The 26686-nt window shown below is 49.6% G+C and overlaps 1 protein-coding gene across 1 annotated transcript; it reads left to right on the top strand.

The window, feature by feature from the left end:
* Positions 1-16336: 16336 nt before the first annotated feature.
* CUNH19orf12 (chromosome unknown C19orf12 homolog) lies at positions 16337-26151 on the top strand. Its single transcript, XM_027430308.2, has 3 exons — positions 16337-16521; positions 21311-21480; positions 24324-26151. The coding sequence occupies exons 2-3, from the start codon at positions 21321-21323 to the stop codon at positions 24587-24589; spliced, it is 426 nt and encodes a 141-aa protein (XP_027286109.1). The 5' UTR covers positions 16337-16521; positions 21311-21320; the 3' UTR covers positions 24590-26151.
* Positions 26152-26686: the final 535 nt, after the last annotated feature.

The raw sequence follows: 26686 nt of genomic DNA, 5'->3' as shown, positions 1-26686 counted from the left end.
CGTGTTTGTCTCTCCAGACAGGCATTGCTCTGCAGCGCTAGTGGGCCTGGACCTTGTGATCTTCCTGCCTCAGCCTCCCAAATGTTGTTATTATTCAACGAAGACATACCTGACTTAAATAATTGTGGCCTTTCAAAATGTTTGTATTTTATTTTTATTTATAGGTGTGGGCATCTGTGTGTTTATACCACCTGTAGGAGGATGCCTGCAAAGGACAGAAGAGGGAGTCAGATGCCCTCAAGCTGGAGTTACAGCCAGTTATAAGCCACTGAACGTGGATTCCTGGAAAGTGTAGTGAGCGTTGTTAACCATTGAGCCATTTCTCCAAGCCCAAGCAATCCTGTGTGTGTGTGTGTGTGTGTGTGTGTGTGTGTGTATTTGGTTTTTTGAGGCAAGTTTTTCTCTGTATCTCTAGCTGTCCTGGAACTCACTCTGTAGACCAGGTGACCTTGAACTCATAGAGATCCCCCTGTCTTTGTCTCCTGAGTGCTGAGATTAAAGACCTGCCCAGCAGTAATCACGTCTTCAAGTTTCTTTTACACTGGGCAGTGGTGGCACACACCTTTAATGCCAGCACTCGGGAGGCAGAGGCAGGCAGATCTCTGTGAGTTCGAGACCAGCCTGGTCTACAAGAGCTAGTTCCAGGACAGCCTCCAAAGCCACAGAGAAACCCTGTATGAAAAAAAAATTTTTTTCTTTTACATTGGTTTATTTTATTTTATGTGTGTGAGTGTTTTGCCTGGATGTATGTCTGCACCACGTGCCTGGTGCCCAAAGAGGTCGGAAGAGGGCATCAGATCCCCAGAACTGGAGTTATGGACAGTTGTGAGCCACCATGTGGGTGCCAGGAACTAAACCCAGGTCCTCTGCAAGAGGTTAAGTGCTCTTAACCACTGAGCCATCTCTCCCACCCCCAAGAATCATTTCTTGAATAGGAGTCCTCACCAGATGACTAGTTAATAGGGCTTAGAGAAGACTTCCTGTCATCACCTTCTTCCCCGTGGTTTTACCTGGCGGCAATCCAAACCACACCCATTGCCAATACAGAGAGAAGTGTTGAACACCGGTGATGGTCTCAAGACCATTCACAGTAGGGTTTTGTCTGACTTCCGCCTTGTAGGCGTGTGACAGAACAGCCCTGGGGGATATGAGGGGTTGGATCAACACACTCTATCAATCACCTGGCCGCAGCTGGCTGTGGCTGCTTTGTGGGAACTCTGAACTCTGCTTACTGTTGTGCCCTGTTGCACTTTGCCCGGGGAACGTGCTTGCTTTGGTTTTCCTAAGGCTGTGGTGTGGCACGGCATGGCTAAGCACGCGTACAGACAGGCAGCCAATGGCCCCCTGAGTGGGGAACACATATGAAATTCTGTGAGGGTTTCTGTGGGCTCCTCAGAAGCCTGCAGTCCAAGCAATGAGTGGCCTTATTAATGACCCCAGCTCCAACCACCCTGGAGATAACTGGGGTGGTCAAGCTGATTAAGACAGACAACATGGTGAATGGAACACATAGCCACTCAGATCTACTGTCCTGAGACAGCCTGGGCATCCCATTTAATCATCGTTATGTGAAAATTTCAAATTTGACATGTCTAGAATCGTTCCATCACACAAAATTTGGGGAAAGCACAAGTTGTTTGCTGTGTCTTTTTCACCACAAGGAAAAGACCAGAGACAGGAAGGATCTTGTGTTCTCTGCGGTAGTGGCAGTGGCTCGTGGATTTCCTGATCTCTCCCGCCCTCTAGTGGTATTTTTGACTCATAACCCCGGGTTCTGAGTAAAGCCTGGAATTGAATCTCAGCAAAAACTGTGGCTCACAGCTCCTTTCATTGTTCGTTCTCCAACGAACGTCTGCTGCTGTTTGAGTCTTTGGAAACTAAATTTTGTGTCACCCTTATGTTTAAAACAGAGAAGGCACATGGCTTTGCATGTTGTTCCAAATAAAAATGTCCACGTTTTCACCACAGGAGGCAGCTAGATAAGGTCTAAGGGAGAAGTCGTCTCAGTGTGTGAGGGATACACATGTCCCATCTGAATCTCGTCATTCCACCTGCCTGGAAAACAGATCCAGAGAACATCTGCTTTCTTTATGGTCTGCCCCACAATTGACTTCAGAGCAACTCTGTAGGGTGGTGAACGCTGGCCTGATCATTCACCCAAATAAAGCTCTCTTTGCTGTAGTTGGGTCTCAGAAGCTCTACATTACGTGACATAAAGGCTTTGACACACTCCAGAGTGGGGTCTGTTCTTCACTTGGTAATTCGTATGCATGAGAGGACAGCATCGTTTTGGACGTAGTTTTCAAAGGAAGTATTAAGGGCAAGAATTTGGTTTTAAGTGATGGGAAGAAAAAAAAAGTGTGAATTTAGTTCCAGATTCTAGAGAGGAGGAAAAAAGATGTTATATTCCTGTCTGGAACATTGCAAATAACTGTAGGATGGCCCACAAACTTCTTGCCCTGTCCACCTGTTCACAAAATGGCAGGAATTTCTCCAGTATGCCTGAACTCCCGAGAACACAAAATCTCAGAAATGCATTCTCAAGTCCCTGTGTGGATAGAAAATTGTGCAAACTGATGTGTTTATGTGCATTATATGTGTGCAGGAGCCCAAGGAGGCCAGAAGAGGGCACCAGATGCCTTGGAACTGGAGTTACAGGACAGTTGTGAGCTAGTAAATGAATGTTTAAGGAACCAGATCTCAGTCCTTTGTTGCAGGATATTTGCTTACACTGTGTGAAGATGGGGTTGTTTAATAAAGAGCTTAATGGCCAACAGCTAGGCAGGAGAGGTTAGGCAGGACTTCCAGGCAGAGACAGGAACCTGGGAGAATGTAGGCATGTGAGAGATGACAGGGAGACAGGGAGAAGGTTGGACATACAGAATGGGAGAGGTGAATAGTCTCTTGGTGAATGCAGGTTAATAGAAAAAGAGTAATTTAAGTAATAAGAGCTAGTGGGAACAAGCCTAAGCTAAAGGCCAAGCTTTCATAATTAATAAGTCTACATGTCATTACTGGGGAGCTGGTGATCCCAAAGAAAGCCTGACTACCGTCCTTTGTAAGAGCATTAAGTGCTCTTCACTGCTGGCCATCTCTGTAGCCCATCAAAGTATCTTACAGGAAACAAATTTATTTTAGATTTATATTCTTGAGGATGGAGAGATGTCTTAGCTAGCTTGTTGCTAGCCAGGCATGGTGTCATATGTCTTTAGTTCCAGCATTCAGGAGGCAGAGGCAGGAGGATCTCTGGGAGTTCATGGCCAACCTGGTCTATATAGTGAATTCCAGGACAGCCAGGGAGGGCTGCATAGAGGTTCAGTCCATTATTGTCATGTGGAGAGCATGGCAGTGTGAGGGCAGACATAGCTCTGACAAAGAAGCTGAGAGCTCTACACCTTGCAGACAACAGGACTGAGACACACTGGGCAGTATCCTGAGCACTGGAAACCTCAAAGCCTGCCCCCACAGTGACACACTTTCTCCAACAAGGACATACCCATTCCAAGAAAGCCACATCTCCCAATAGTGCCACTCCCTGTGAGATTATGGGGGCCTATTACATTTAAACTACAACAAAGACCTTAAATACAGATCACTTGAGGTAGGAAGACCCACCTTAAATCTGGGTCATACTTTCTCTTGGCAGCCTATATAAAGGACATGGCAGAAGGAAGCATTTGCTCTTTGCCTGCTTGCCCTGGCTCTTGCTTCACTGGAATTAGAGCCTACTTCTTTGGGATTCTGATACAGACTGTAAACCATCTGGGACACCCAGTCTTGTGAACTGAACAGCGACTGGCTATTTGGACTTTCCTGGGGAAGACAGCCACTGTTGGACTAGCTGGACCACAGCTTGTAAGCCACTCTAAAAATTCCCCTTTTATATATCTGCATTCATTCTATCAGTTCTATTCTCTAGAGAACCCGATTACACTGTCTCAAAACAAAACAAAAAATGGTTTATATTTTCAAAATCATGGTTTCTGTTTTGTTTTGTTGTTGTTGTTTTTTTACCCATCAGCCATGAGGAGATGAGTGCATACCTGTGTGTAGCTGGGATGACAGATATCATCAAAACTACACAGTTCGCCAGTCTGGTTGTCCAAGCCTGTAATCTCAGCTACTTAGGAGGAAGGAGGATTCCAGGTTCAAGGATGCCTGGATGACACAATAAAGTCAGTGTTAGCCTGCCTCAAAATGGAAAGTGCAAAGAAGGTTGGGAATGTAGTTTAGTTGCAGAAGTGTTTGCCTAGAACTCATCAGTGAGAGGATGGAAGCATTGCTCAGTGGTAGAGCCCCTGCCTAGAATCCCCCAGTGAGGGGTTGGGGTGTGTCTCAGTGGTAGAGCCCCTGCCTAGAATTCCCCAGTAAGGGGCTGGGGTGTGGCTCAGTGGTAGAGCCCCTGCCTAGAATCCCCCAGTGAGGGGTTGGGGTGTGTCTCAGTGGTAGAGCCCCTGCCTAGAATCCCCCAGTGAGGGGCTGGGGTGTGTCTCAGTGGTAGAGCCCCTGCCTAGAATTCCCCAGTAAGGGGCTGGGGTGTGGCTCAGTGGTAGAGCCCCTGCCTAGAATCCCCCAGTGAGGCTCTGGGGGTGTGGTTCAGTGGTAGAGCCCCTGCCTAGAATCCCCCAGTGAGGGGTTGGGGTGTGTCTCAGTGGTAGAGCCCCTGCCTAGAATCCCCCAGTGAGGGGTTGGGGTGTGTCTCAGTGGTAGAACCCCTGCCTAGAATTCCCCAGTAAGGGGCTGGGGTGTGGCTCAGTGGTAGAGCCCCTGCCTAGAATCCCCCAGTGAGGCTCTGGGGGGCGTGGCTCAGTGGTAGAGCCCCTGCCTAGAATCCCCCAGTGAGGGGCTGGGGGTGTGGCTCAGTGGTAGAGCCCCCCCTAGAATCCCCCAGTGAGGGGTTGTGGTGTGTCTCAGTGGTAGAGCCCCTGCCTAGAATCCCCCAGTGAGGGGTTGGGGTGTGGCTCAGTGGTAGAGCCCCCCTCCCTAGAATTGCACCCGCCTGTATAAAAATTCTCTCTTAGACAGGAGATACTTGACTTCTAAAGAGGAAGGGCATGCACGACTTGCTTGGCTAAAGGAAACCTTTGTTCCCACTGCCTCATGCATGTAGAACGGAAGGCGTCATGAAGCCGTAGTGAGTACCAATAGAGGATAGCCGTCTTACTGATCCTGGCTATGGGTAACGGGAGCTCAGCGAGACTGTGGAACTGAAATGCAGGCTGGACCATCTAGCACAGTTTAGTTGGAGGCTCAGCGTGAGGCACGGAGTCTGGCTTCCCCAAGAGACTTGCTATTTATTTATTTGCATTCTGGGGACTGACTCACAGCCGTGTAAGTGATAGCTGAGTGTCTGTCACTGAGGTCTATCCTCAGTGGGACCACATGACTTTTAATGACAAAATCTTGGGGCTGAAGGGGGCTCAGCGATTAAGAGCACTTGCTGCTCTTGGAGATGACCAGGTTGGGTACCCAGTACCCACATCAGGTGACTCGCTACCACTTGTCACTCCAGTTCCAGGGACTTCAGCGCCCTCTTGTGGCCTCTAAGGGTAGCAGGCCGGCATGCACATGGTGTGTGTAAACTCACTCTCACACACACATATGCACTGAACAAATAGATACCTTAAAACAAACAAACAAACAAACAAAAAACAAAAAACCAAACGGTTACTGCAGGTAAAAGCGTGTAGAAGGTCTGTTGCAGCAAGCATTTTTATAAGCAATCCCTTGAGGACCTACCCCAGCAAGATCCTGATCCTTCAAGCCGGACACTGAGCAGAGAGGGCACCAGAGCTGAGGAGGGAGAAGGGCTAACAGAGCAGGAAGAGCCAGGCTGCTCTGATTTGGGCAAGCGTAAGTGTCCCGAGGGCTGAATCTCTTTTAAGACCGCAATCTCCTGGTGTTTTGAATGCTGCCAGACCTTCTGGGAGTTAGGGCGTTTTCCTAGGAAAACGTGACCTTTTAAGAAACAACAGAAATCCTTTCTAACAGTTGTTTTGCAAATATAACTTCAAGAGAGGCCCCTTCCGGGCTGCTTTCCGGTTCCACTCGCCACCCCCCACCCGGCCCCTTCCCGACCCTTTAATTACTTTGCTGCCTCTCTGTCACCGCTGCAAAGAAATTCTGCGGCTCTAAGAAAGTTCAACGCAGGTGGGGAATGGACTCTCCACCCGAGCCCAGCAGAAAGGAAGCTGGTGTCTGGCTCGCCTGTGCATCCTGGCGGGGTGATTATCTCAATAATAAAGGACAGGGAAAAAAATTATTTCGTGTAAACAAAACAAAAACCCGGCCGTGATTCATTAATGTTATTGAAACAGCATGCAAATGACAGGATGAAACTTAGCAGAAAGCAGCTTGGTGCAAACAACAGGCATTGTTTGGGAGCGCGGTCCTCATTCGTTTCAAATCCACAGACACGATTTCCTGGGTGTATAATTGTCCCCCCCCACCCCGCCCCCGACAGCGAGGCTGGGCCCTTTGTTTCCCTGGCTCGCTGCGTGGAGCGGGTGCCGCGCGGGTAGCCCCCGCCACACAGATGCCGCCCGGCTTTTGTTTTAGAGGCCGAGACACAGAGAGCGGGGCGCACGTGTGTCCCTGGGCACAGTCCCCCTCCTTCCCGCCCGCCCCATTGTCTATCGCCTGGCTGCAAGTCGCTTTGCTACCATTGTGCAAATGGTGAGTTTCTGCAGAACTGCAAGGAGCTGCTTAACACACATCGCTTGGCTTGCTGAGGCCGGTCTCCTTGGAGCTCCCGGTTCAGCAGCCTCCAAAGGTGTATGCCTCTGGTCCCTGGAGCATTGTCAACCTGCAGAGGAAATTTAGGCCTCAGAGAAATCAGTCAGTGGGGTTAGGCCTGGCACACAGCAAGGAGGTAGCCCCTCAAAGGAATCTCAGGGTGTTCCTGCAAACAGACCCAAGGATGCTTTGCCACCCTAAAGGTGCCCTATTCCAGACCTGAACACAGCAAGAGGGGTGGCAACATGGGAGGTGGCTCCCGGGCTTTGATGTAAGTGAGGGTTTCCAGTACAGGACTGGGTAAGGTGGCTGATGTGTTTCAGTCATGAAGCCGGAGGCTGTGGAGGGATGATGCAGAGTCGGGGGAAGGTGCCCCTGCCAGTCACATCAGGATGACCTTAACAGCTGTTGGTTCACTTATGCAAATTCCAAAAGGCCAAAGGACTTCAATGCTGGAGTGTGGTCTGCTGTTTTTCTACACCGTGTGTGTGTGTGTGTGTGTGTGTGTGTGTGTGTGTGTGTGTGTGTGTGTGTGTGCGCGCGCGCGCACGCGTGCGCGCGCGCGTGTGTACATGTCCTCAGCCTTTCTGTACCCAGGGCACCCTGTTTGCCCTCCGCTTGAGCTGGTGTGATGGGCAGAGCAGAGGCCCAGCTCTGCTTTGATTTTGTTCCTAGCAGTGTGACAATGGGTACCCATTTCTATTCTGAGCAGTCTAAAAAGTCACCTGCATGGACTGGAGAGATGGCTGAGCCGTTAAGAACACAGAAATCCAGGTGACCTGAGCCTCGCACCCACATAGGGTGGTTCATAATCACCATGACTTCAGTTCCCAGGGGTTTGGAGGCTTCTGCATTTGTCTGCACACACCTCCATGACATCCCACTAATGTTATTTGCAACTGGGGGGAGAAGAGGGTCCTGTGCTTCCCAGGACCTAGAGTCTGGCCCTCGGTCAGCATCTCTTGACTTAGCCTGCTGTGGGTTCCACCAGGGACAGTGTGTGAATGGCATCAGGTAAGCAACAGCTTCTCAGAGTTTAGTACTGATGGGGACAGATGATACCTGGGGACTTTTCATAGTCCTTCTTCTCTTGCGGGAAGGATGGACGACCTGAAAGTTGGGTGTGCACTCCGGGATTTGAGGGTCTTCCTTCCCAGGGATGATCTGAAGCCACTGCCATTTGGTGGTTGATTTGACCTGCCAGCTTGACTGGAGTAAGAAACACCTAGTGAGATGGGCACGGTGTGCTGGCCTGTGCACAGGATAAGTTAAGCCTCTACTTTCTCCATCACTAATGACAGAAGAGGCTCACATGTGGCAGCAAACAGCCCCTCAATGTTAACCCAATCCAACATTTTCCCCCTAGTTTTTAGACCAGGCTGGCCTTGAACTCACAGAGATCCACCTGCCTTCGCTTCCCGAGTGCTGGGATTAAAGGCGTGCACAGCCATCGCCCAACTAGACATTTATTTTTTTATTTAAACTATACTACAAAATGGAGCCTGGTGGCTTGCACTGATACTCTTAACCATGGGTTGACTGAGGCAGGAGGATCAGGAGCTCAAAGACAGTTTAGTCTATGTAGCCAGATGGTCTCACAAGACCAGGGATGGGGAGAGAGCAAGTGGTGGCCCACACCTTTAATGCCAGTATGATATGGGCAGAGGCAGGAGAATCTCTGTGAGTTTGAAGAAAGCCTGGTCTACATAGTGAGTTTCAGACCAGGATTTCACAGTGAGACTCTAGAGAAAGGGGGAGGGGAGAAGAAGGAGGAGGGGAGAAGAGAGAAGGAGGGACAGGCAGGAAAACCTGCTGATGAGGGGAGGGGTGGGTATTAGTAGGCAGACTCCCAGGAGATTCTGTGATATTTGTATTCTGAGACTCACCTAGTCACTGGACCAGTCCTGAGTGGCACTGGTGAAAGGCAAAGGCAAAGTGTTCCTGAGGGTGGGTTATCTTGCCCTGGCCCTCCACCTCGTCCTCTGCCCCGATTCAGCCTTGACCACGTGCTCTCCCACCACGATTGCTCAAGGGGCAAGTGACACAGTCTGAAACCATGATCCCAAGCAAACCCTCTTTTCCGCTGTTATCTCACACACTCTTATCACAGTGACGAGAAAGCACGCTGCCACATTCATCCAGGCAGGGAGACCTGCACCAAATCCCAGTTTGAATCACCAGCCCCAACTCTTCTCCAAACTGGGCCACCACCTGAAAAGGACATTGCCAAGCCAGAGAGGGAGACAGAGAGAGAGAGAGAGAGAGAGAGAGAGAGAGAGAGAGAGAGAGAGAGAGGGAGAGACAGAGACAGAGACAGAGACAGACAGAGACAGAGAGAGACAGAGACAGAGAGAGCGAGAGAAAGAGAGGAAAGAGAGAGGAGATATACCTAATTGATCTAGATGAACCAGAAATGTTATATTTTATAGTTCACCTGCATCGCCTTCATGCCTGGTACCTGAGTTGGTCAGAAAAGGGCATCAGATCCCTGGGAACAGGGTTACAGGTAATTGCAAGTTGCCGTGTGGGTGCAGGGCATTGGGTCCAGGTACTCTAGGAGAGCAATAAATGTTCTTGATTGTTAAGCCATCTCTCCAGCATCGACTAGATGAAAAGGATTTTTAAATTTTTTTCCTTTTTTTATTTGAAATAGAAACAAGATTGTTTTACATGTCAATCCCAGTTCCCACTCCCTCCCCTCGTCCCCTACCAACCCCCCAGCTAACACCCTACCTATCACATATCCTTTCTGCTCACCAGGGAGGGTGAGGCCTTCCATAGGGTGTCATCAGAGTCTATCATATCCTTTGGGATAGGGCCTAGGCCCACCCCTGTGTGTCTTGGCTCAGGGAGTATCCCTCTATGTGGAATGGGCTCCCAAAGTCCACACCTATGCTAGGGATAAGTACTGAACAACTACAGCAGGTCCCGTAGATTTCTGAGGTTTCCTCACTGAAACCCATGTTCCTGGGGTCCTGGATCAGTCCTATGCTGGTTTCCCAGCTATCAGTCTGGGTACCAAGAGCTCCCTGATGTTCAGGTCAGCTGTTTCTGTGGGTTTCACCAGCCTAGTCTGGACCCCTTTGCTCATCACTCGTCCTTCTCTGCAACTGGATTCCAGTTCAGCTCAGTGATTAGTTGTGGGTGTCGGCTTCTGCTTCCACCAGCTGCTGGATGAGGGCTAACGGGTGGCATATAAGTCAGTCATCAATCTCATTATCAGGGGAGGTCATTTAAGGTAGCCTCTCCTCTGTTGCTTAGATTGTTAGCTGGTGTCATCTTTGTAGATCTCCAGACATTTCCCTAGTGCCTGATTTCTCTGTAAACCTAAAATGTCTCCCTCTATTATGGTATCTCCATTCTTGTTATCTTCTATTCTTCCCCTGACTCAATCTTTCTGCTCCCTCATGTCCTCCTCACCCCTCCTCTTCTTCCCTTCTTGTTCTCCTCGTTTCCTCCCCCCATGAAAAGGATTTTAAAAGCGTACTGGCCAGGATGGCTAGCCAGTACCTCACAGTATGTATCTGAAGCAAAAGAAAATATTCTGCTACTGAAGGACCTCTCAAGCCAACGAGGGTTAAAAAATATGCACCCATTGCAGCATTAAAGTAAAGGGAAAAAATTTCTATCCTATGAGCAATTTGAAATGAAAACTCCAGAATTGTAAGACTGACTCTACCATAATTTTTCTGTAATAAAACATCTATTACAACAGATATAGCAATACAATAAAAGTCCTATTGTTCCAGAGACTGTATCATAACTGAAACAGGATAATTATAGAAATACTTGTGTGAGAATTGCATGTTCAACAGAACCATTGAAACGCATTGTTCTCAGACTGAAAATAAGTCTTCCAAGTGGGAAACTCTCCTGCACCCTTTGAGAGGAAGGCAAGGTAGTTCCCTGCAACCTTTTATAGCATTGTAATCTTCCAAAGTCCCCTCAGAACCATCTGTGACACATTCCCTGGGCCTCGTCCAGGTGTCAGCTCTGCCATATTTGGAAAGCTAAAATTTATTAGTGGGGTTTGAAGTAGGGTCTAATTCTTTTTCCATTCTAAAAAAAAAAAAAAAGATATTAGCTGGGTGTGATGTTTCGGGATTTTAATCCCAGCACTTGGGAGGAAGAAACAGAAGGATAAACACAAATTCAAGCCACCCCTGGTCTATGTAGTGAGTTCTAGGCCAGCAAAGGCTACTCAGTGAGACTCTGTCTCAACTCTCACTACATGAAACAAATTTATTAGCGTATATTTATTGTATGAAGGGCTAGGCTTCATTACATTTTTGTTCAAGTTTATCATATTCTTGAACCGTATTCACCGCATTATCCTCTCTGGTGCCCATGCTCTTCTGGTTCCTTGCCCCAAATAGTGTCCTTTCTGCTTTCATAAAGTATGGTTCTTATTTTAAGTTCAATTTCATTTTATGTGAATGGGTATTTTGCCTGAATGTATGTCTGTGAATCTGCCACCCACCAAGGCCAGAAGAGCGGTGTCAGATCCCCTGTACCTAGAGTTACAGTGAGCTGCCATGTGGGTGCTGGGAATCTAACCGAGGTCCTCTGGAAGAGCAGTTAGTGCTCTTAACTGCGGAGCCAGCTCCTCACGCCTGCATGTTCCATTTTTTGTCTGTTTGTTTGTTTTTCAAGACAGGATCTTTCTGTGTAGCTCAGGCTGGCTTCAAAGCTTTCTTTAAATAATTTATTTTTATTTGCATTGGTGCTTTGCATGCATGTGTGTCTGGATGAGGGTGTCAGATCTTGGAGTTACAGACAGTTGTGAGCTGCCATGTGGGTGCTGGGAACTGAACCCCGGTCCTCACGAGGAGCAGTCCATGTGCTCTTAACTGCAGAACCATCTCTCCAGCTTCCCTGTCCTCAAAGTCGTAAAAATCCTCTTGCCTCAGCCTCTCAAATGCCGAGACAATAGTGCATGCCACCACTGCCTGGCACTGTGTATTTCTTCACCAGGCAGACTTGGGGTGCAACAGAGCTCTGTCGAATTCATTTGTAAGACTCCTTTATAAGAATTTATAAGAATTCTAATCTCCCTTAGAATCCTCAGGGTGCCTTGTAGACCCCGGTCATTGCCAGCAGGCTGGTACAGCTGGTCTCCTGTTCTCAGCGGACACGGCATTTTTTGTCTACTTTTTCATTTATTTGTCACAATAAGCCCAGGTTGTTGAAAGCCCGGGTTCTTGTCTTCATTCCGTACCTGAGGACAGTAAAGGTGAGTCGGGAGCCAGCCTAGGGCTTTGTCTGGAAGCTGTGTCTGCACTTGTGTTTTCACTGAGCTTTGCTGTTCCTTTTTAAATGTGACTTTGGGGAAAGCAATAGCGATTAGAGAGGAATAAGGGGTGATAGAGCCTGCCAGCCATCTCCTGACTCTACTAAAGATCTTTAGCATCCCACCTTGGGTAAGTTGGCACTTGAAAGCCTGGGGACCTGGAGGAGATCCAGGTGGTGATGATGGCTTAGGGAGTCATGGCTGTGCTGGGGGCGCGGGGATAACAATAATCTTGGCAGTGATGACAATGCACAGAATGTCACAGACCTATGCTAAGCAGTGACAAAAGGGATGTGATGGGAAAGGGATGTCTATGGGAAAAAAGACAGAAGGGGTGTCTATGGAAATCTGAAGGATGAAGGATGAATTAACCTTTAGAAGAAGTGATGGAGCCCAAGGCGAGACTGCCATCAGTCTCTGGACCATCTTCCCTCCTGACAGTACTTTCAGAGTCAAGATCTCCCAAGACCAGAGTGTCAGTGGTCCTCATGCACACGTCAAGCTTGACTTGGCCTTGGCCTGAGGACTCTGTGTCCTGCCATGGAGTGGGCATGTGTCTGTCACGCATGGGCTCAGAAGTGACACAGCTGGCATCTGGTGAGTTCCTGCTGTTACGGGCTAGTCTTAGTTACTTTTCTGTCATGACCAAGGCAACTTATAAAAGAAAGGGTGTCGTTGGGCTTACAGCTCCAGGGAGTCAGCGTTTATGATTGCAGAGTGAAGGCTTGATGGCAGATGACTGGAGGAGCAGCTGAGAGTTCACATCTGATGGGGGAAGTGCTTCTGTGTATGTGTTTGTCTTATTGGATGATAAATAAAGTACCGTTTGGCCAATGAGGCAGCAAGTTAGGTGGGACTAGGAGTCAAGGAGGATTCTGGGAAATGTAGTAAAGAAGTGATCCAGGCAGGAAGTGACATAGCAAGGAGGCTCATATATAAGCAAGGGCAAGAAGGAAGTCATCCCTTCTCTCTTCCTCCTGGTCTCTGCTCCAGAGTCACCATGTGAGCCCAGGAAGACAGGACACTTCCACTGGTGACTGATAAGTCTTATAAAATATATAGATTTATGATAATTAAGACTGAGCTAGCAGATGAGAAATCCTAGTCATTGGCCAAGCAGCATTTGTACCTAATATAAGTCTCTCTGTGTTACTTGGGACCTTAATGTGGCGGCAGGTGAAACTTGGGCTGCGTGGTGGAAAGTGCCCACATGGCAGCCGGGCTGGGGAGGAGGGGCGTCGGCAGAAAGACTTATTCTTACACACATCTTTTTTTATTTTTATTAATTTATTTGTTTTGTGTATATGTATCTGAATACAGTTGCCAGTGGAGGCCAGAGACATCAGACTCTCTTGGAGCTGGAGTTACAGGAGCCACCAACATGGTTACTGGGAACTGAGCACAGGTCCGCTGGAAAAGAAGGAAGTTAAGCACGGAGCCATCCCTTCAGCTGCAGGGAGCTCCCATCTTGATCCACAAACAGGAAGCAGATGGCACACTGAGTATATTTTGAAGCCTCAAAGCCTGGCCCCTGGGACACACCTCCATCAACAAGTCACATCTCAAAACAGTTCCGCCGATGGGAACCAAGCTCTTAAACCTATGAGCCTATGGGGGTCATTCGCATTCAGTTACCTGAATGAACAACAGTTCCTGCAAAGATATGAAGTCCCAACTCTGTCACTGCATGTGGAACCTTATTTGAAAGTAGGGTCTTTATGGATGCCATCGTGTAAAAATGAGGTCAGGAAGGTGGGCTCTTAGCCACCATAATTTGTGTCCTTATAAGCACAAGGGAATGGGGGACTGAGGCAATGGCCCAGTGGCTAAGTGCTCTCTGTGCAAGCATGGGGGCCTGAGTGTGAGTTCCTAGTACCCATGTAAAGAGCCAGGTGTGGCTACCTATGACTGGGGCTCCAGCATTGGAGGTGTGGGTAGCGACTGGCAGATCCCAGGAACCGCCTAGTTGAAACCTCAAGACAATGACTGATTCAGTAAGAAACCTCAGCTCAAGGTTATAAGGGAGAATGTCTTGGATAGGGTTTCTGTCACCGTGAAGAGACATCGTGACCAGGGCAACTCTTGTAAAGGAAAACATTTAATTGGGTGACTTACATTTCAGAGGTTCAGTCCGTTATCATCTTGGTGGGACATGGCAGTATGCAGAGTTCTACATCTTGCCCAGGCAACCAGAAGTGGACTGTCTCACTGGGCGTGGCTTGAGCATACGTGAGGCCTCAAAGCCCGCCTCCACAGTGACGCACCTCTCCCAACAAGACCATACTACCTAATAGTGCCACTCCCTTTGGAGGCCATCTTCTTTCAATTACCCAAAAAGAGCAATAGAGGAAGAACGCCCCCCCCCATGTCTTGTTCTGGCATCTTCATGTACACACATAGGTGTACCAACCTACAGACTCACATGCATGCACCAGACACACATATTACAAACACACACACACACACACACACACACACACACACACACACACACACACGAGAATGCCATGCAGCAACAGAGAAGACTGGCACTGCAAGCCAATGGTTTTCGAAGACTGGTGACTTCACCAGAAGCTAAGAGACAGGGCTCTTTCCCCCAGGCTCAGGGGAAGTGTCTTAGTCCCTTCAAGCTTCTGTAACAAAATAGCAAGGATGAGGGGTTTATGAGCAAATGAACTGATTTCTTAGTTTGGAGACCAGGAAGTGCAAGATTGCAGAGGAAGGGGCAACAACTCCCTCCTGCTCTTATTTGAGGTCACTAATCGCCTCTCAAGACCCATTCTTAGAACCACTACCCTGCCAATAGCTCTCCATGTGTGAATTTGGGGTTGGGAGGGGAGATGGTTGAGACAGGGTCTCCATATTCAGCCTAGGCTGGTCTCAAACTGTTGTGGGTTCTGATTTTTGTTTGTTTTAGGTTGTTTGAGACAGGGTCTTGATATGTAGCCCTGGCCCATCTGAAACTTTCTGTGTAATTCATGCCGACCCCAAACTAAGAGACCTGCCTGTCTCTGCCTTTTGAGTGGTAGGATTAAAGGTGGGTCCCAAATGATGGGACCACGGATGTATGCCGCTTAGCCCTACTGTGGTGCCTCCTTCACGGACAGCCTCATCCGCTAGTGAGCTGTGTGTGACATTTCTAGTCTTCGGCGTTGATCATTTGGTGAATTCATCCATCATTTGTGTGAATGTCTTATACCCCGTCCACTCTTCTCCATTGAGCTTTTTTTTTTTTCTTGCTCCCAGCCTCTCTACTTGTTTCCTGGGCTTTCTAGTCTTAGGCAAAGGAGACAACGGTCCAGTTCTCTAACATGCCACCAGAGGGTGCTGGGGGGAAGGGGGGGCGGAGGGACGACGATACTGAAGCACCTCACTCAGTGTAAGCAGAGAAGCAGCAGCAAGCTGACCTAACGAGCTTGGCCTCAGTTAACTCTGGCTCTTGAAAGTAACCCAAACTCAGGCAATTCGAAGACGGTCAGAATTTTCCACGCCAGCCAGGAGAATCTTGGTATTCAAAGGCCTTCGAAGGTTTCTCACAAGAAGACACAAAAGGACACCATGTGACATTCCATGGGAGACAGTCTGCTATCTGAAGGCTTGCTGCATCCCCCAGCCCCCCATTCCCCAGACAGAGCTTTTGCCCGAAGCCACCTGGACCCAGACTGGAGTCCACATTTCCTAATGTTGCGGCATTAGCCAGCCCAGCCCCTCTCAATCTAGCTTGGCAAGGACAGCCGTGCCTGCTCAGCGAGACTTCGCTCAGGGTCACAGTTCACAGCATTTACTGGGAGAGCTTCCAGAAGTCTCTTTCGGATTTGGGATGGTTCAAGGCTGGCCCTGCGGTCCCTGGAGTCAGGAACAGGGGACTGCTCTACCTACGGGCCTCTCTTGTCTTGCTTTTGCTGCTCTTGGCTCTGGTCCCGAGCGGGGTCCTTTCTAGCTTTAGGAGGTCTGAGAGCTGGGCGAGCCCCTGCGCGTCCAGCGCAGGCCCCGGCGTTCATCCGTTGCAGCTCCTGACAGCTCAGCCCCCTGCAGCATCTTCCACGCCCAAGATCAGGGGTGGGGTGGAGTGGGAGCTGCGGGCCGAAGACCCAGCGCTAAGGGTGCCCGGAGAGGACCTTCCAGGAGCCACCCGGGGTCCTGGACGCGGGGTTGGGCATAGGGCTGGGTAGCCGGCCTGGAGGTGGCGCGCGGCGGGCGTGCTGGACACAGAATCCTCTCCCGACGCCCCCCCCCCCGCAGGTTCCAGGCCGCGGCCTCGGTGTCAGCCAACCAGATGCTGGGGCGGGGCGGGGCGGCGGGCGATCGGCTGAGCGCTCAGGCTCCTTTTCCCGGACCCGCGGGGACCCAGGACACTGCGACCCGGAAAAGGCCCGAAGAGCCGGAAGGAGGGAGGGCGGAGCCGGGGTGGCCGTGGCCCGGAGCCGGCAGAGCGCAGAGCGCAGAGCGCAGCGGGCGTCGGTGTCTCCGAGGTGCCAGACACCGGCGCGGTAAAGGTGCGCGCGGGGAAGCCGGCTGGGGACCCCACGGTGTGCGGCACACTGCTGGACCCGGTCATCTCCGTGGGAAGGGGCTGAGGCACCGACAGGCCAAAGCTGCCGCGCGGAGGTTGGAGTCCCGCCGGCTGCGCTCGCAGCCCGCATGGGCCCGGGTGTGCGGGAGTGCGCGTGCGCGGTGCGGTGGCTCGCACAGCCTACTGGCAGCGGACTGCAGGACCTGGGTACTAGCTTAGAGATAGATAGATGGATGGTCAGGAAGGGATGCCAGGGGCGCAGAAGGACAGATGAGATGGAGCTGTGATTGAGAAGAGTTCTGCTGTGATTAAGTAAATAAGGCGCCTTTAGGCAGGGGTGAGGCCCGGACAGAGAGGGCACAGGTTCACCAGTGCCGGGTGTCCGCACCTGGCCAGCCCAGTCTGCCCTCTATGTAGCGAACCTACCACTGACGCCTTCTGATCTTTCAAGAGAAATCAAGAAAATCTAAGGTTTAAGATTTTGGCTTTGCTGGTCTTGAACTGTCAGTCAGTCCTCCTACCGTAGCCTCCCCAGTGCTGGAGTTGCAGGGGTGTAGGACATACCTGTAGCCAGCCCCGAGCAGGTGTGGTTACGGTGTCCCCTACACAGGGGTGTGCTTGCGTGCTCTCGATATCTTATTTTTAAATACCAACAGTCAAGTAATTAAAAAAAAACAAACCAACTTTGTGTGGTGGAAGAATGGGATGATGAAGTTTATGAGACCAGATTGCAGCCTGGAGTATGTGAATTCCGGAAAGGGGAACAAGATAGTGACCTCTGGGCTAGGGTCTGTTCTCTACTCTCTTTCTGTTTCGTTTCTCCCCTAACACAAACTTTCTCCTTCCACACTGGACACTGGAATCCCAGCTTTGTCTAATATTGCTGTAACGACCATGGAGGCTCCTGTTAGCTCTGAAGCCCCCCTCCCTTGTCCCTGACAACTTGGTTGAACTCATGCAGACTGCTGTCCAAAGGCTTGACTTTTACCCCCTCTGTGTATGTCCCAAAGCCCTGCTGTCATCTTCCCACTAGCCCGAGTGACTAAAACATCAGAGCTCTCAGTTAACGTCTGCCTTCCCTGTGGCTGGCAGGTGGACTTCCAGTGGTCAGGACCTGTTTTGAAGACAGCATTATTGAAATAGTTGTTCTACCGTGGGAAGGCCCTGTCCCCTGTGTCCTCATCTCTCTTCCTGTCACTTACAGACACAGGTGGCCCTGGGCTGGGAGAAAAGGACTTGTTTCTTTCAGTCTCTTGGGCATGAAGAATGCAGGAAACGAAACTCATGGACTCAAGAGCTGGGCTGCAAACCTTTCTTTCTCAACAAAAGCCTGTTGTTGCTGTAACTTCTGAAATTACTCAAGAGATTGAAATCACCCTTGCCTTGCAGCCTCAGACTGCAGATGCCCAGCTGGGGCCTTTCTTGCCCAGTTCCCTGCTCCCTGGCGCCTGCCGAAGAGCCCAGCTTGTCCTCTTGCACTGACTTAGCTGGGCTAGGTGGAGACTGGGAATGACTTGTACATGTTGGTACCTTATCTGCTCCGTGGGTTTTCACTTAAAGGTCTTCGGAGCAGGTTTGGAGATAATCGAGGGTGAAATGGGTTGGGTCCGTTAGCCTGCTCCCCTTATCCACGGTTTTGTCTTCTGTAGTTTCCGCTAACCGCAGCCAAATATTAAGTGCAACTTTTCAGAAATAAACAGTCCATGGGTTTTAAATACGTAGTAAGTTTTAAATCACAGGTTTTCTAAGTGGTTAGAAATCTTCTTTTGTCTGAGCAGTGTGAGAACTCTCAGGCCACCCTGCTGCATTCTGCCTAGGATGTGAGTCTTCCCTTTGTCCGGTGTGTCCAGAGTATACCCTACCCACACTCGTCTCTCAGTAGCCCTCAGCTGTCATGTTGTGGGTGCCCGGTGCATGTGCTCAGGTAACCTCGTTGTACTTAATCAAGGCTCCAAGCTGGAGAGTTACAATGCAAAGGAACCAGGGCTTATAAGTTGGAAGGACAGAATGATCTAGCTTTCAGGCATCTGCTGGAGTCTCAGGATGTGTTCCTTACTCATGAGGGGGAAGTCATGGTTTGCATCTCTGTTCTACTTTTTTCACCTGCATGGTCTTGTTATACAAAAACCGTTTTGGGAGTGCAGATCGGTTATCCTGCAGAGACTTGATACGTGGAGTGGTGTCTGTGTGCTGGTGCTTCAGGACAGGAATGTCACAAGCCTTGCACTTCTGAGCATGGGTGCTGTCCTGGCGTCTCCTGAGACCTGGGCTGCACCTGACCTTTTCCAGTGTAACTGACAGATTAAAGAAAAAGCTGGATCTGCTCCAGATCTGAACTGGGAAGTAACTGGTTCCCTTACGGGATGGGAGTGGGGTGTTAGTCTTTTGAAAGGAAGACGTTTATCAAAAGTTTATCAGAATGGATAAGGAGGCCAGAGATGACGGTGCAAACCTTAGGAGGCCAAAAAGTCTCAAAGGTGGGGTGGGGGTGAGGAAAAGGAACATTTCAAGGGGCTGGAACCCAAAGTACTTCTTCCTCCTGTGAGTGTCCAGAAGTTCTGAAAAATAGCTTTTGTGACAATGTGGTGGCTCCATGGGTTCCTTAAAGGGCTCAGAACTCCCAGAGCCAGAGGACAATTTTTGTTTGTGTTTTTTCGAGACGGGTTTCTCTGTGTAGCTTTGTAGACCAGGCTGGCTTTGAACTCACAGAGATCCACCTGCTTCTGCCTCCTGAGTGCTGGGACTAAAGGTGAGTGCGACCACTGCCAGGCTTGCCAGAGGACAATTTTACATGGAAGATTCTGCATAATTCTTGGGCAGGCAGAAAAGTAACCAACTGACCAAAGCCCGGTATAACCCAAGGCTGTTGACAGCAGCCTAGGACTCCCTCAGCAGACAGGTACCCCAGCCTCACGGGAGCAGAACCTGTGGGAGTCTTCTAGAAGCATTAGCTCTGCAGCCTTTTCCCCCATCCTTATGAAGTGGCCTGTCCGTCCCTCTGTGGGGCACAATGCTCCTTACCTATGGCTATGCCCTGCCTATTACTTCCCAGCCAGCATGGCAATGTGTCCTGATCCTAGCAAGTTGCTTACGATCCTCCTCCTCCTCCTCCTCCTCCACCTCTTCCTCCTCCTTCTTCTTTGGTTTCTTTTAAGACAGGGTTTCCCTCCCTGTCCTAGAACTTGCTCTGTAGACCAGGCTGGACTCAAACTCACAAAGATCCTCCTGCCTCTGCCTCCTGAGTGCTGGGATTAAAGGTGTGTGCCACCACTGCCCAGTGACATGATCATTGCTCTTAAGGGCCCTCTGTCTATCGTTTCATGTATCTTGTAAAGCCCTGGAAGTCTCTTGTTTGGAGACAGGGTCTTGTTCTGTAATGTAGGCCGGTCTGGATCTCACTGCGTAGCCCAGGCTGGCCTCAGACTCGTCCTGATCTTCTACTTCCCAAGTGCTGAAACTGCAGCTATGAGCCACCGTGTCAATCACCAAGCCCCCAGAAATCTGATTTATTTTGTTCTGTGATGGCTTCATCTTACTAGTTTATATTGTTCCTTCTTTTCTTTATTATTAATTAACTAATAATTATTATTTTTATTTTAGTAGGAAGTTTAGCTATCTAATTCAGGCTGGCCATGGGTTCATAACCCCCCCCTGCTTTAGCTTCCCAAGTACCGAGAGGACAGCCTATGCTACCACACCTAGCTCTTATCCCTCGGCTCCTCTCAGTCACTCTGCATCCCTTCTCTGTACCCCTTATAAGGGTCCACCTTTTTTTTTTTTCCCCACTGGGGCTCAAACTCAGAGCATTTTCATGTCTACCAGAAAGAACATTTTCAGCCCCATTTTAACTTCATCTGACTCCTGGCTCTGGGTTACCCAGCAGGCAAATGCCAGTGTGGCCTCAGAGTCTTGTCCTTTTCCCTCTTCCTGGCTTGGCTTCGATGCCTTGTCACATGTGTGAGGCATATGGCTGGGACTTTCTTGTCCCTGCCAGGCTTTGTATGTTAAAGGTTGCTGGAGCCACTTGAAAGGCTATTGGTGTGAGAGAAGCCAGGCTTAGCTTGCTAGGGGACTGGTAAAGCCTGTGGCTGAGGCTGCTTCCTCGTTTGTCAGAAGTCTAAAGCCGATCAGAGGGCAGAAAAGAGACCTTTCATCCACTCTGCTGCTCCCATTGGCTTGTTAGCTGATGCCCAGCTCCTTGGAGACAGAGAACACACAGGGCTGGGTGCCCGTCCTGAATGCACACCACCAAGCAACTCCTTTCCAGGAAGGTGGGCACTCTTCCTGAGATGCCAGAAACGGATACATTTGGGTCAAAATACTCATAAGCTCATTAAAGCTCTCCCTTTCAGCCACAGGGTGTGCTGGTACTGTTGTCCCTGAGGCAAAAGCCTGAGGGGAAAGGATTATGGTCCTGAGTATGTAGCAAGATTTTATCTCAAAAAAAATAGTTAAACTAAATAGATTGATCTGGAGTATGTGGCAAGGGAGGCCTTATCTCAAAAATAAACAAAACCAAAACATAAAAACAGGGATGGAGTGAAGAGTCAGAGGTTAAGAGCACTGGCTGCCCTTTTAAAGGACCCAGGTTTGATTCCCAGCACCCACGTGGTATTTCACAGCTGTCCGTAACTCCAGTTCCAGGGGCCTCCAAGGGCACTGCACACGTGTGTACACAGACATACATGCATCAGAACACCTGTATACACATGTTTTAAAGCACACAATTGAGCGAGCACTAAACCACCCATCTCTTTGAATGGTCCTTTAAGGTCTGCCGAGATGCCCATCGCGGTGGATGACGTCATGAAGCTGCTGTGTTCCGTTTCCCAGAAGAGACAAATGAAGGCGGCCGTCAAGCACTCTGGGAGGGGTGCCTTGGTTGCAGGGACAGTGGCCTTCGTCGGTGGTTTGGTTGGTGGCCCACCAGGAATTGCTCTTGGTGAGTGTGTCTTCACAGCTACAGCCAGCCTTGGTTCAGACCTGTAATCCCTGCCCCTGGGGAGGCAGGAACATGGAGAGTTCAAGGATAGCCTGGACTACATAGTACATTTCAGGCTTCTGGCATGCTTGAGGGTTTTGGAACCACATGGAAGAACGACTTGGTAAGTGAGAATGGTACCTACCTCATATCCTGAGCGGGGAGTTTATAAGGCACAGTGGCTTCTGTATGCATGTAGTGTGTGTATGTATGTAATATGTCCTCACAGCTTCCATGGGATACTGGATTCTCTTGGCTTCGTGTTTGCATCTGTCAGACCTGGGAGGCCCCTTTCCTCCAGGAGCCCACTGGCTCTGCCCTTTCCTTACAGATGTGTCCTTGAGTCTAAAGGTCCTGGGGTGTCTGGGTCCTCCTGATATCCCCTCCATATGTCACTGTTAACCGTGTTAGCTGAGAAGGGAGCTACATTTGCAAAATTCCTTCCATGATCAGTTACTCACAGCCTGGCTGTGTCTCAGTTTGCTTTCTGTTGCTGTGAGAAAATGCCAGGACTAAAAACAACTTGGAGCGGCTTACAGTCCATTATGAAGAACAGTCAGGGCAGGAAGTCAAGGCAGGCATCTAGAGACGGGAACTGAAGCAAAAGCTGTAGAGCGCTGCTCACTCACTCTGCTGGCCTTCTCCTGAGATGGCCACCATGGACTGTTCAGTATAGTTTAGTTGACATCCCCACCACAGGCTGGGCACCTGCCATGCACAGCTGGGTGGTTTTTTACTGATTACTTTGTGTGCCGACAGCCTAGGGAGACAGCCCTTCCTCGACCCCAGTCTACTAGAAGCTATTGCTAGATGGTTTTCAGTCCCCACGTTGGGAAAGGCTGGGCACAGGGAAGCTCTTTAGCACTGAGGCTGGCTTCTGTTCTGTTTTCTGTTTCCCAGCTTGCCGACAAGTGTGTCCCATCAATACATGAATCGGTAGTCCCGACTTCAGCTTCTTCCCACAAAAGGAGAAGACACCCTCGAATTCCCACTCCTATCCAAGCACCCGGGGGGAAGCCCGGTTGGGGCTATTTTATCATGTAGCTGTGCACTGTCTGTTGTGAGAGCCCATATTTTACTCACGTTGAGTAACACGTAGGGACTCGCTGCCTCTGGCCCCTGGTCACAGGTGGGTGCTTCATTTTCTCTGAAAAACACAGGAACAGCCAGACTTGTGAGTGAACTGTTTTTTCTCCCCTGGAATGCCTCTTTCCTTCCGAGACTGGCTGTCCCTCTGTTGGGAGCCAGGGGAGCTGTGGGCTTCCTGCTTGGATTTAGAAAGGATGGGTGTGTTACTCTCTGTCTTCTAGGCCCAGCCTACCAATGGGTTCTCACTAAGCTGTGCTGTCTGTTTGCCTAATTAAATATTTGTAAAGTGATTTATATATTTATTTTTAATTTGTGTGTATGGATGTTCTTCTGCCTGTGCGTTATGGCCATGCTTTATATGCTGCAATACCCACAGCGGCCAGGAGGGGGCATCAGGTTCTTGGAAACTGGAGTTAGGGCTTGTTGTGAGCGGCCATGCTGTAAATCAAAACGTCAGCCCTCAGCAAGAGCAGCCAGTGCTCTGCTCTTAACCACTGAGCCAACTTGTCAGTCCCACCCACTTTTTGTGAGCCATGAACTCTCTGAGTACCTCGGGCTGGTCTGAAACTTTATATTCCAGATCAGACCTCAAACCGGAGATGTTGGACTTGGTGGCTGGCACACACTTTGTGATTCTCAGCTGGGATGCTGTGGCAGGAGGAGCAAGAGTTCTAGGCTACCCTGGGCTACACAATAAGACGTGGTCTCCAAAAAACAAAAACAAACAAACAAACAAAAAACAAAAGCAAGAGACAGTAACAGTGTATCTAGTTTTGGAAAGGGAAATAGTAAGTTATATTGGGTTTTGTTTTGTTTGTGAGGATGAAATAAAAGACAGTCTCCAAGTGAAACACCTGACTTGCCTCCTGGGTTTTTCCCATGTGAGTTCTCTGGGGATTTCCTAACCACTAGAGCATGTTTCCTATCAGCCACTGATTTTTATTTTCACCCAACACAAGGTTGAGTTATTTTGGAAGGGAGAATGCAATGGAGGAAACACCCCCACTAGACTGGTCTGTGGGCAAGCCTATGGTGCATTTTCTTGGTTGATGGTTGTTGTGGGAGAGCTTGCCTCATTGTGGACCATGCAATCCCTGGGCTGGTGGTTCTGGGTGCTTTAGGACAGCAGGCTGAGCAAGCCAGTAAGCAGTACCTCTCCATGCTTGCATCAGCTCCTGCCTCCAAGTTCCTGCCTTGAGTTAGTTCCTGCCCTGACTTCTGTCAGTGATCGAGTGTGACCTGAGAGTTGTAAGATGAAATAAAACTCTTTTCTCCCCAGGTTGTTTTTTGGTGTGGTTTTTATATCCCAGCCATACCATGGAAACAGCTCAACCTCCCCGCCTCTCCAGGCAATTGGTTTCTCGGAAGACCTTTTCCCTGTTAGCCTCCCTTTGTGGAGACAGATTGTTCGGGGAGTCTCAGCAGTGGGAGTGTTCAGCCATGAAGGGGATCTTAGTTAGCACAGGTCTGGGGTAAGGAGGGTGTGTGCATGGGGAGCATCAGGAGGGACATGCATTGGGTGTGAATTACCTGGGCCGAATGAACTAGAGACGACATAATCCTTTGTCCTGCTGGCTGCCTGGCAGAAGCTGAGCTTGCTGTGACCTGTTCATGAATGTGCCCACTTGTCATGACAGTGGCTACATTCTCAGCAAGAAACCAAAGCCATTGTTGGAGAATGAGGCTGACTAATTGATCCCTTCCTTGTTTTCCAGGGGGGACAGTTGGGGGCCTGTTAGGTGCCTGGATGACGAGTGGACAGTTTAAGCCGGTTCCTCAGATCTTAATGGAACTGCCCCCTGCTGAACAGCAGAAACTCGTTAACGAAGCCAAGGCCGTCATCGGGAACTTGGACTGGACAGACGCTGTACAGCTCACTGCTCTGGTCATGAGCAACCAGGCCATGCAGCAGAAGCTCTTGACCGTGCTAGCCACCTACATCACCAAGGAGCTGCAGGCAGAGATCCGCTATGATGACTAGGCCACTCTTCCTGGGGGATGCCTGGCAGGTACCTCTGGGAAACCTGCATATCGTCAGCATTGACTGTAAGCTGGAGTGCCAGTACACCCTGTTGGACCGTCCCCTCTGGAGAGGTGTGTGCTATGGAAAGGCACCAGCTGTTGGCATCCACAAACAGCTTGGGAGTCCTCCTGATCCTGTGGCTCTAACAGAAGTTCTTACATGGGCTGGCCAGCTGTGCCGGATGCCCCTCTTCCTGTGAAGAGGACCTCTAGGTACCTGTCACAGGATTAGACCCCCATAGGCTCTGGGGTCTTGGGGTTCAGAGCCAGCTCTCACCAGGATTGTGCTTCCCTGTCTAGTGTTCCCCGTCTTCCTCCAAGGACTTCCCAGTGGCCTCACAATGACAGTGGTCCCTACTTCGAGCGAAGCCACAGATGCCAGGCAGTTTCTGTACTCTGCCATTGTCTATGCCCCAGGCTCCCTTGAGTAACTTTGGATACGCTTCTAGAGTCTTTTGCCTTCTTATGGAAAACCATGACACTCAGTTATCTTTTATTTTTATTGTCAATTCTGGGCCCTTTTTATTCTCTATACTTTTGTAGTCACTGTGTTGCCTGGGCTGGCCTTGAACTCCTGGGCTCAAGTGATTTTGCTACGTAGCTGGGGCTGTAGGCTTGTGCCAACACACCCAGCTTTACCTCGTAGGTTCTTCTCCGTGCCCCTTTATCTAAGTTAGTCCTTTCACGTTCTCTATGCCAGTTCAGTTCCCTCTCTGCACTGGCTGCAATCTCCAGTTCAACTTGTGTGAAAAGACAAAATTGGCAATGAGTTGAGTTCAAAGACCCTAACTGAGCTAGGTGCTGGGATGCACACCCAGGCTCCAGATAAGTGAAAGGCCAAAGCAAGAGCATCCTTGAGTCCAGGAATTCAAGACCCCCACCTGGACAACATAGAGGAAGCCGGGAGATAGACGGCTGGGACATAACTTACTGCCTTCCTTTAATTTCAGTCCCAGAATCTAGAAGCAGTGAGTGTTGTGATGCAATTGTGCTCTAATGAGTGAGGAGGCTGGCAGAGGAGACCAAGGGGAAGGCAGAAACAACAACCCGAAGGTTAACCCAGGCTAGACACCTTGTCACTCAGGATGAAACTGGCTGTTTAAGCATTTGACTTGCTTCTCCTTCATTTCCCTAAATGACAATGGCTCAAACCCGACAAGCAGCTTGTTTGCTTGTTTAGTCCTTGGGGTGCAGTGGATGGAACCCAGCGCCCTGCACAAGCCAGGTAAATACCACCAGCGAGCCCTGCTCCCAGCTGGCTTTTGATAGATCCAAGGCAAGTGCTGTAAAGCTAAGCCTAGTCCCCGCCCTTGGGTGGCTCGATTTTGTTTTGGTCAATTGGTCCCAGGGCTGGAGCTCAACCAATGATGCCATATGCTGAATTAAACATTTGATACTTCTTTTTACCCCCTGTTGGAGATGTGCACTCAGGGAGGGCAGGAGCTGTGCGTCTTGGTCACCTCTCCTGTCTTCAGCTTGCTCCTGCTTGGCACCGTGGCTTTTATGTGGCGGACACTCAATAAATACATATTTTTAATGATATGTACTTTATGTCTTTCTGTTTTATTTTTTTTTTTTTTTGCATGTTTTGTCTGCATTTATGTAAGTACAGTGTGTATGTGTGTGATTCCCACAGATGCCAGAAGGGGGCACTGGACCTTCTGGAACTGGAGTTACTGACTAAGCTGTCATATGGGAGCTGGAAACTGAACCCAGGCCTTCTGCAAAAGCATTAATGGCTAAACCATCTCCCTACCTCTAAGTGTTGGTTTTCAAAACAGGGTTTCTCTATGTGGTTCTGCTTCGCTTGAAACTCATGAGCCTCCTGCCTCCACCCCCCTACCCCTGCCCCCAGCTCCAAGTGCTGGGATTATAGAGACATACCATTATGCCAGACTTCAGTAAATACTTTGGGGGGTCATTGTTTTGAAATTGCTTCCTATGGTATTCCTCTAGGAAGAGAACATGTGACAGAGGAAACCTAGAATCAAATTTCAAGCATCTTGAAGCCACAGAGCTACTAACCACAGAAGCCAAGCTTGGTCTGGTGACTCTG

Source organism: Cricetulus griseus, chromosome 9 (assembly GCF_003668045.3).
Source record: "Cricetulus griseus strain 17A/GY chromosome 9, alternate assembly CriGri-PICRH-1.0, whole genome shotgun sequence".
Lineage (NCBI taxonomy): Eukaryota > Metazoa > Chordata > Mammalia > Rodentia > Cricetidae > Cricetulus > Cricetulus griseus.
Note: the sequence above shows the minus strand (reverse complement) of the source record. Positions and strands in the feature narration are given on the sequence as shown.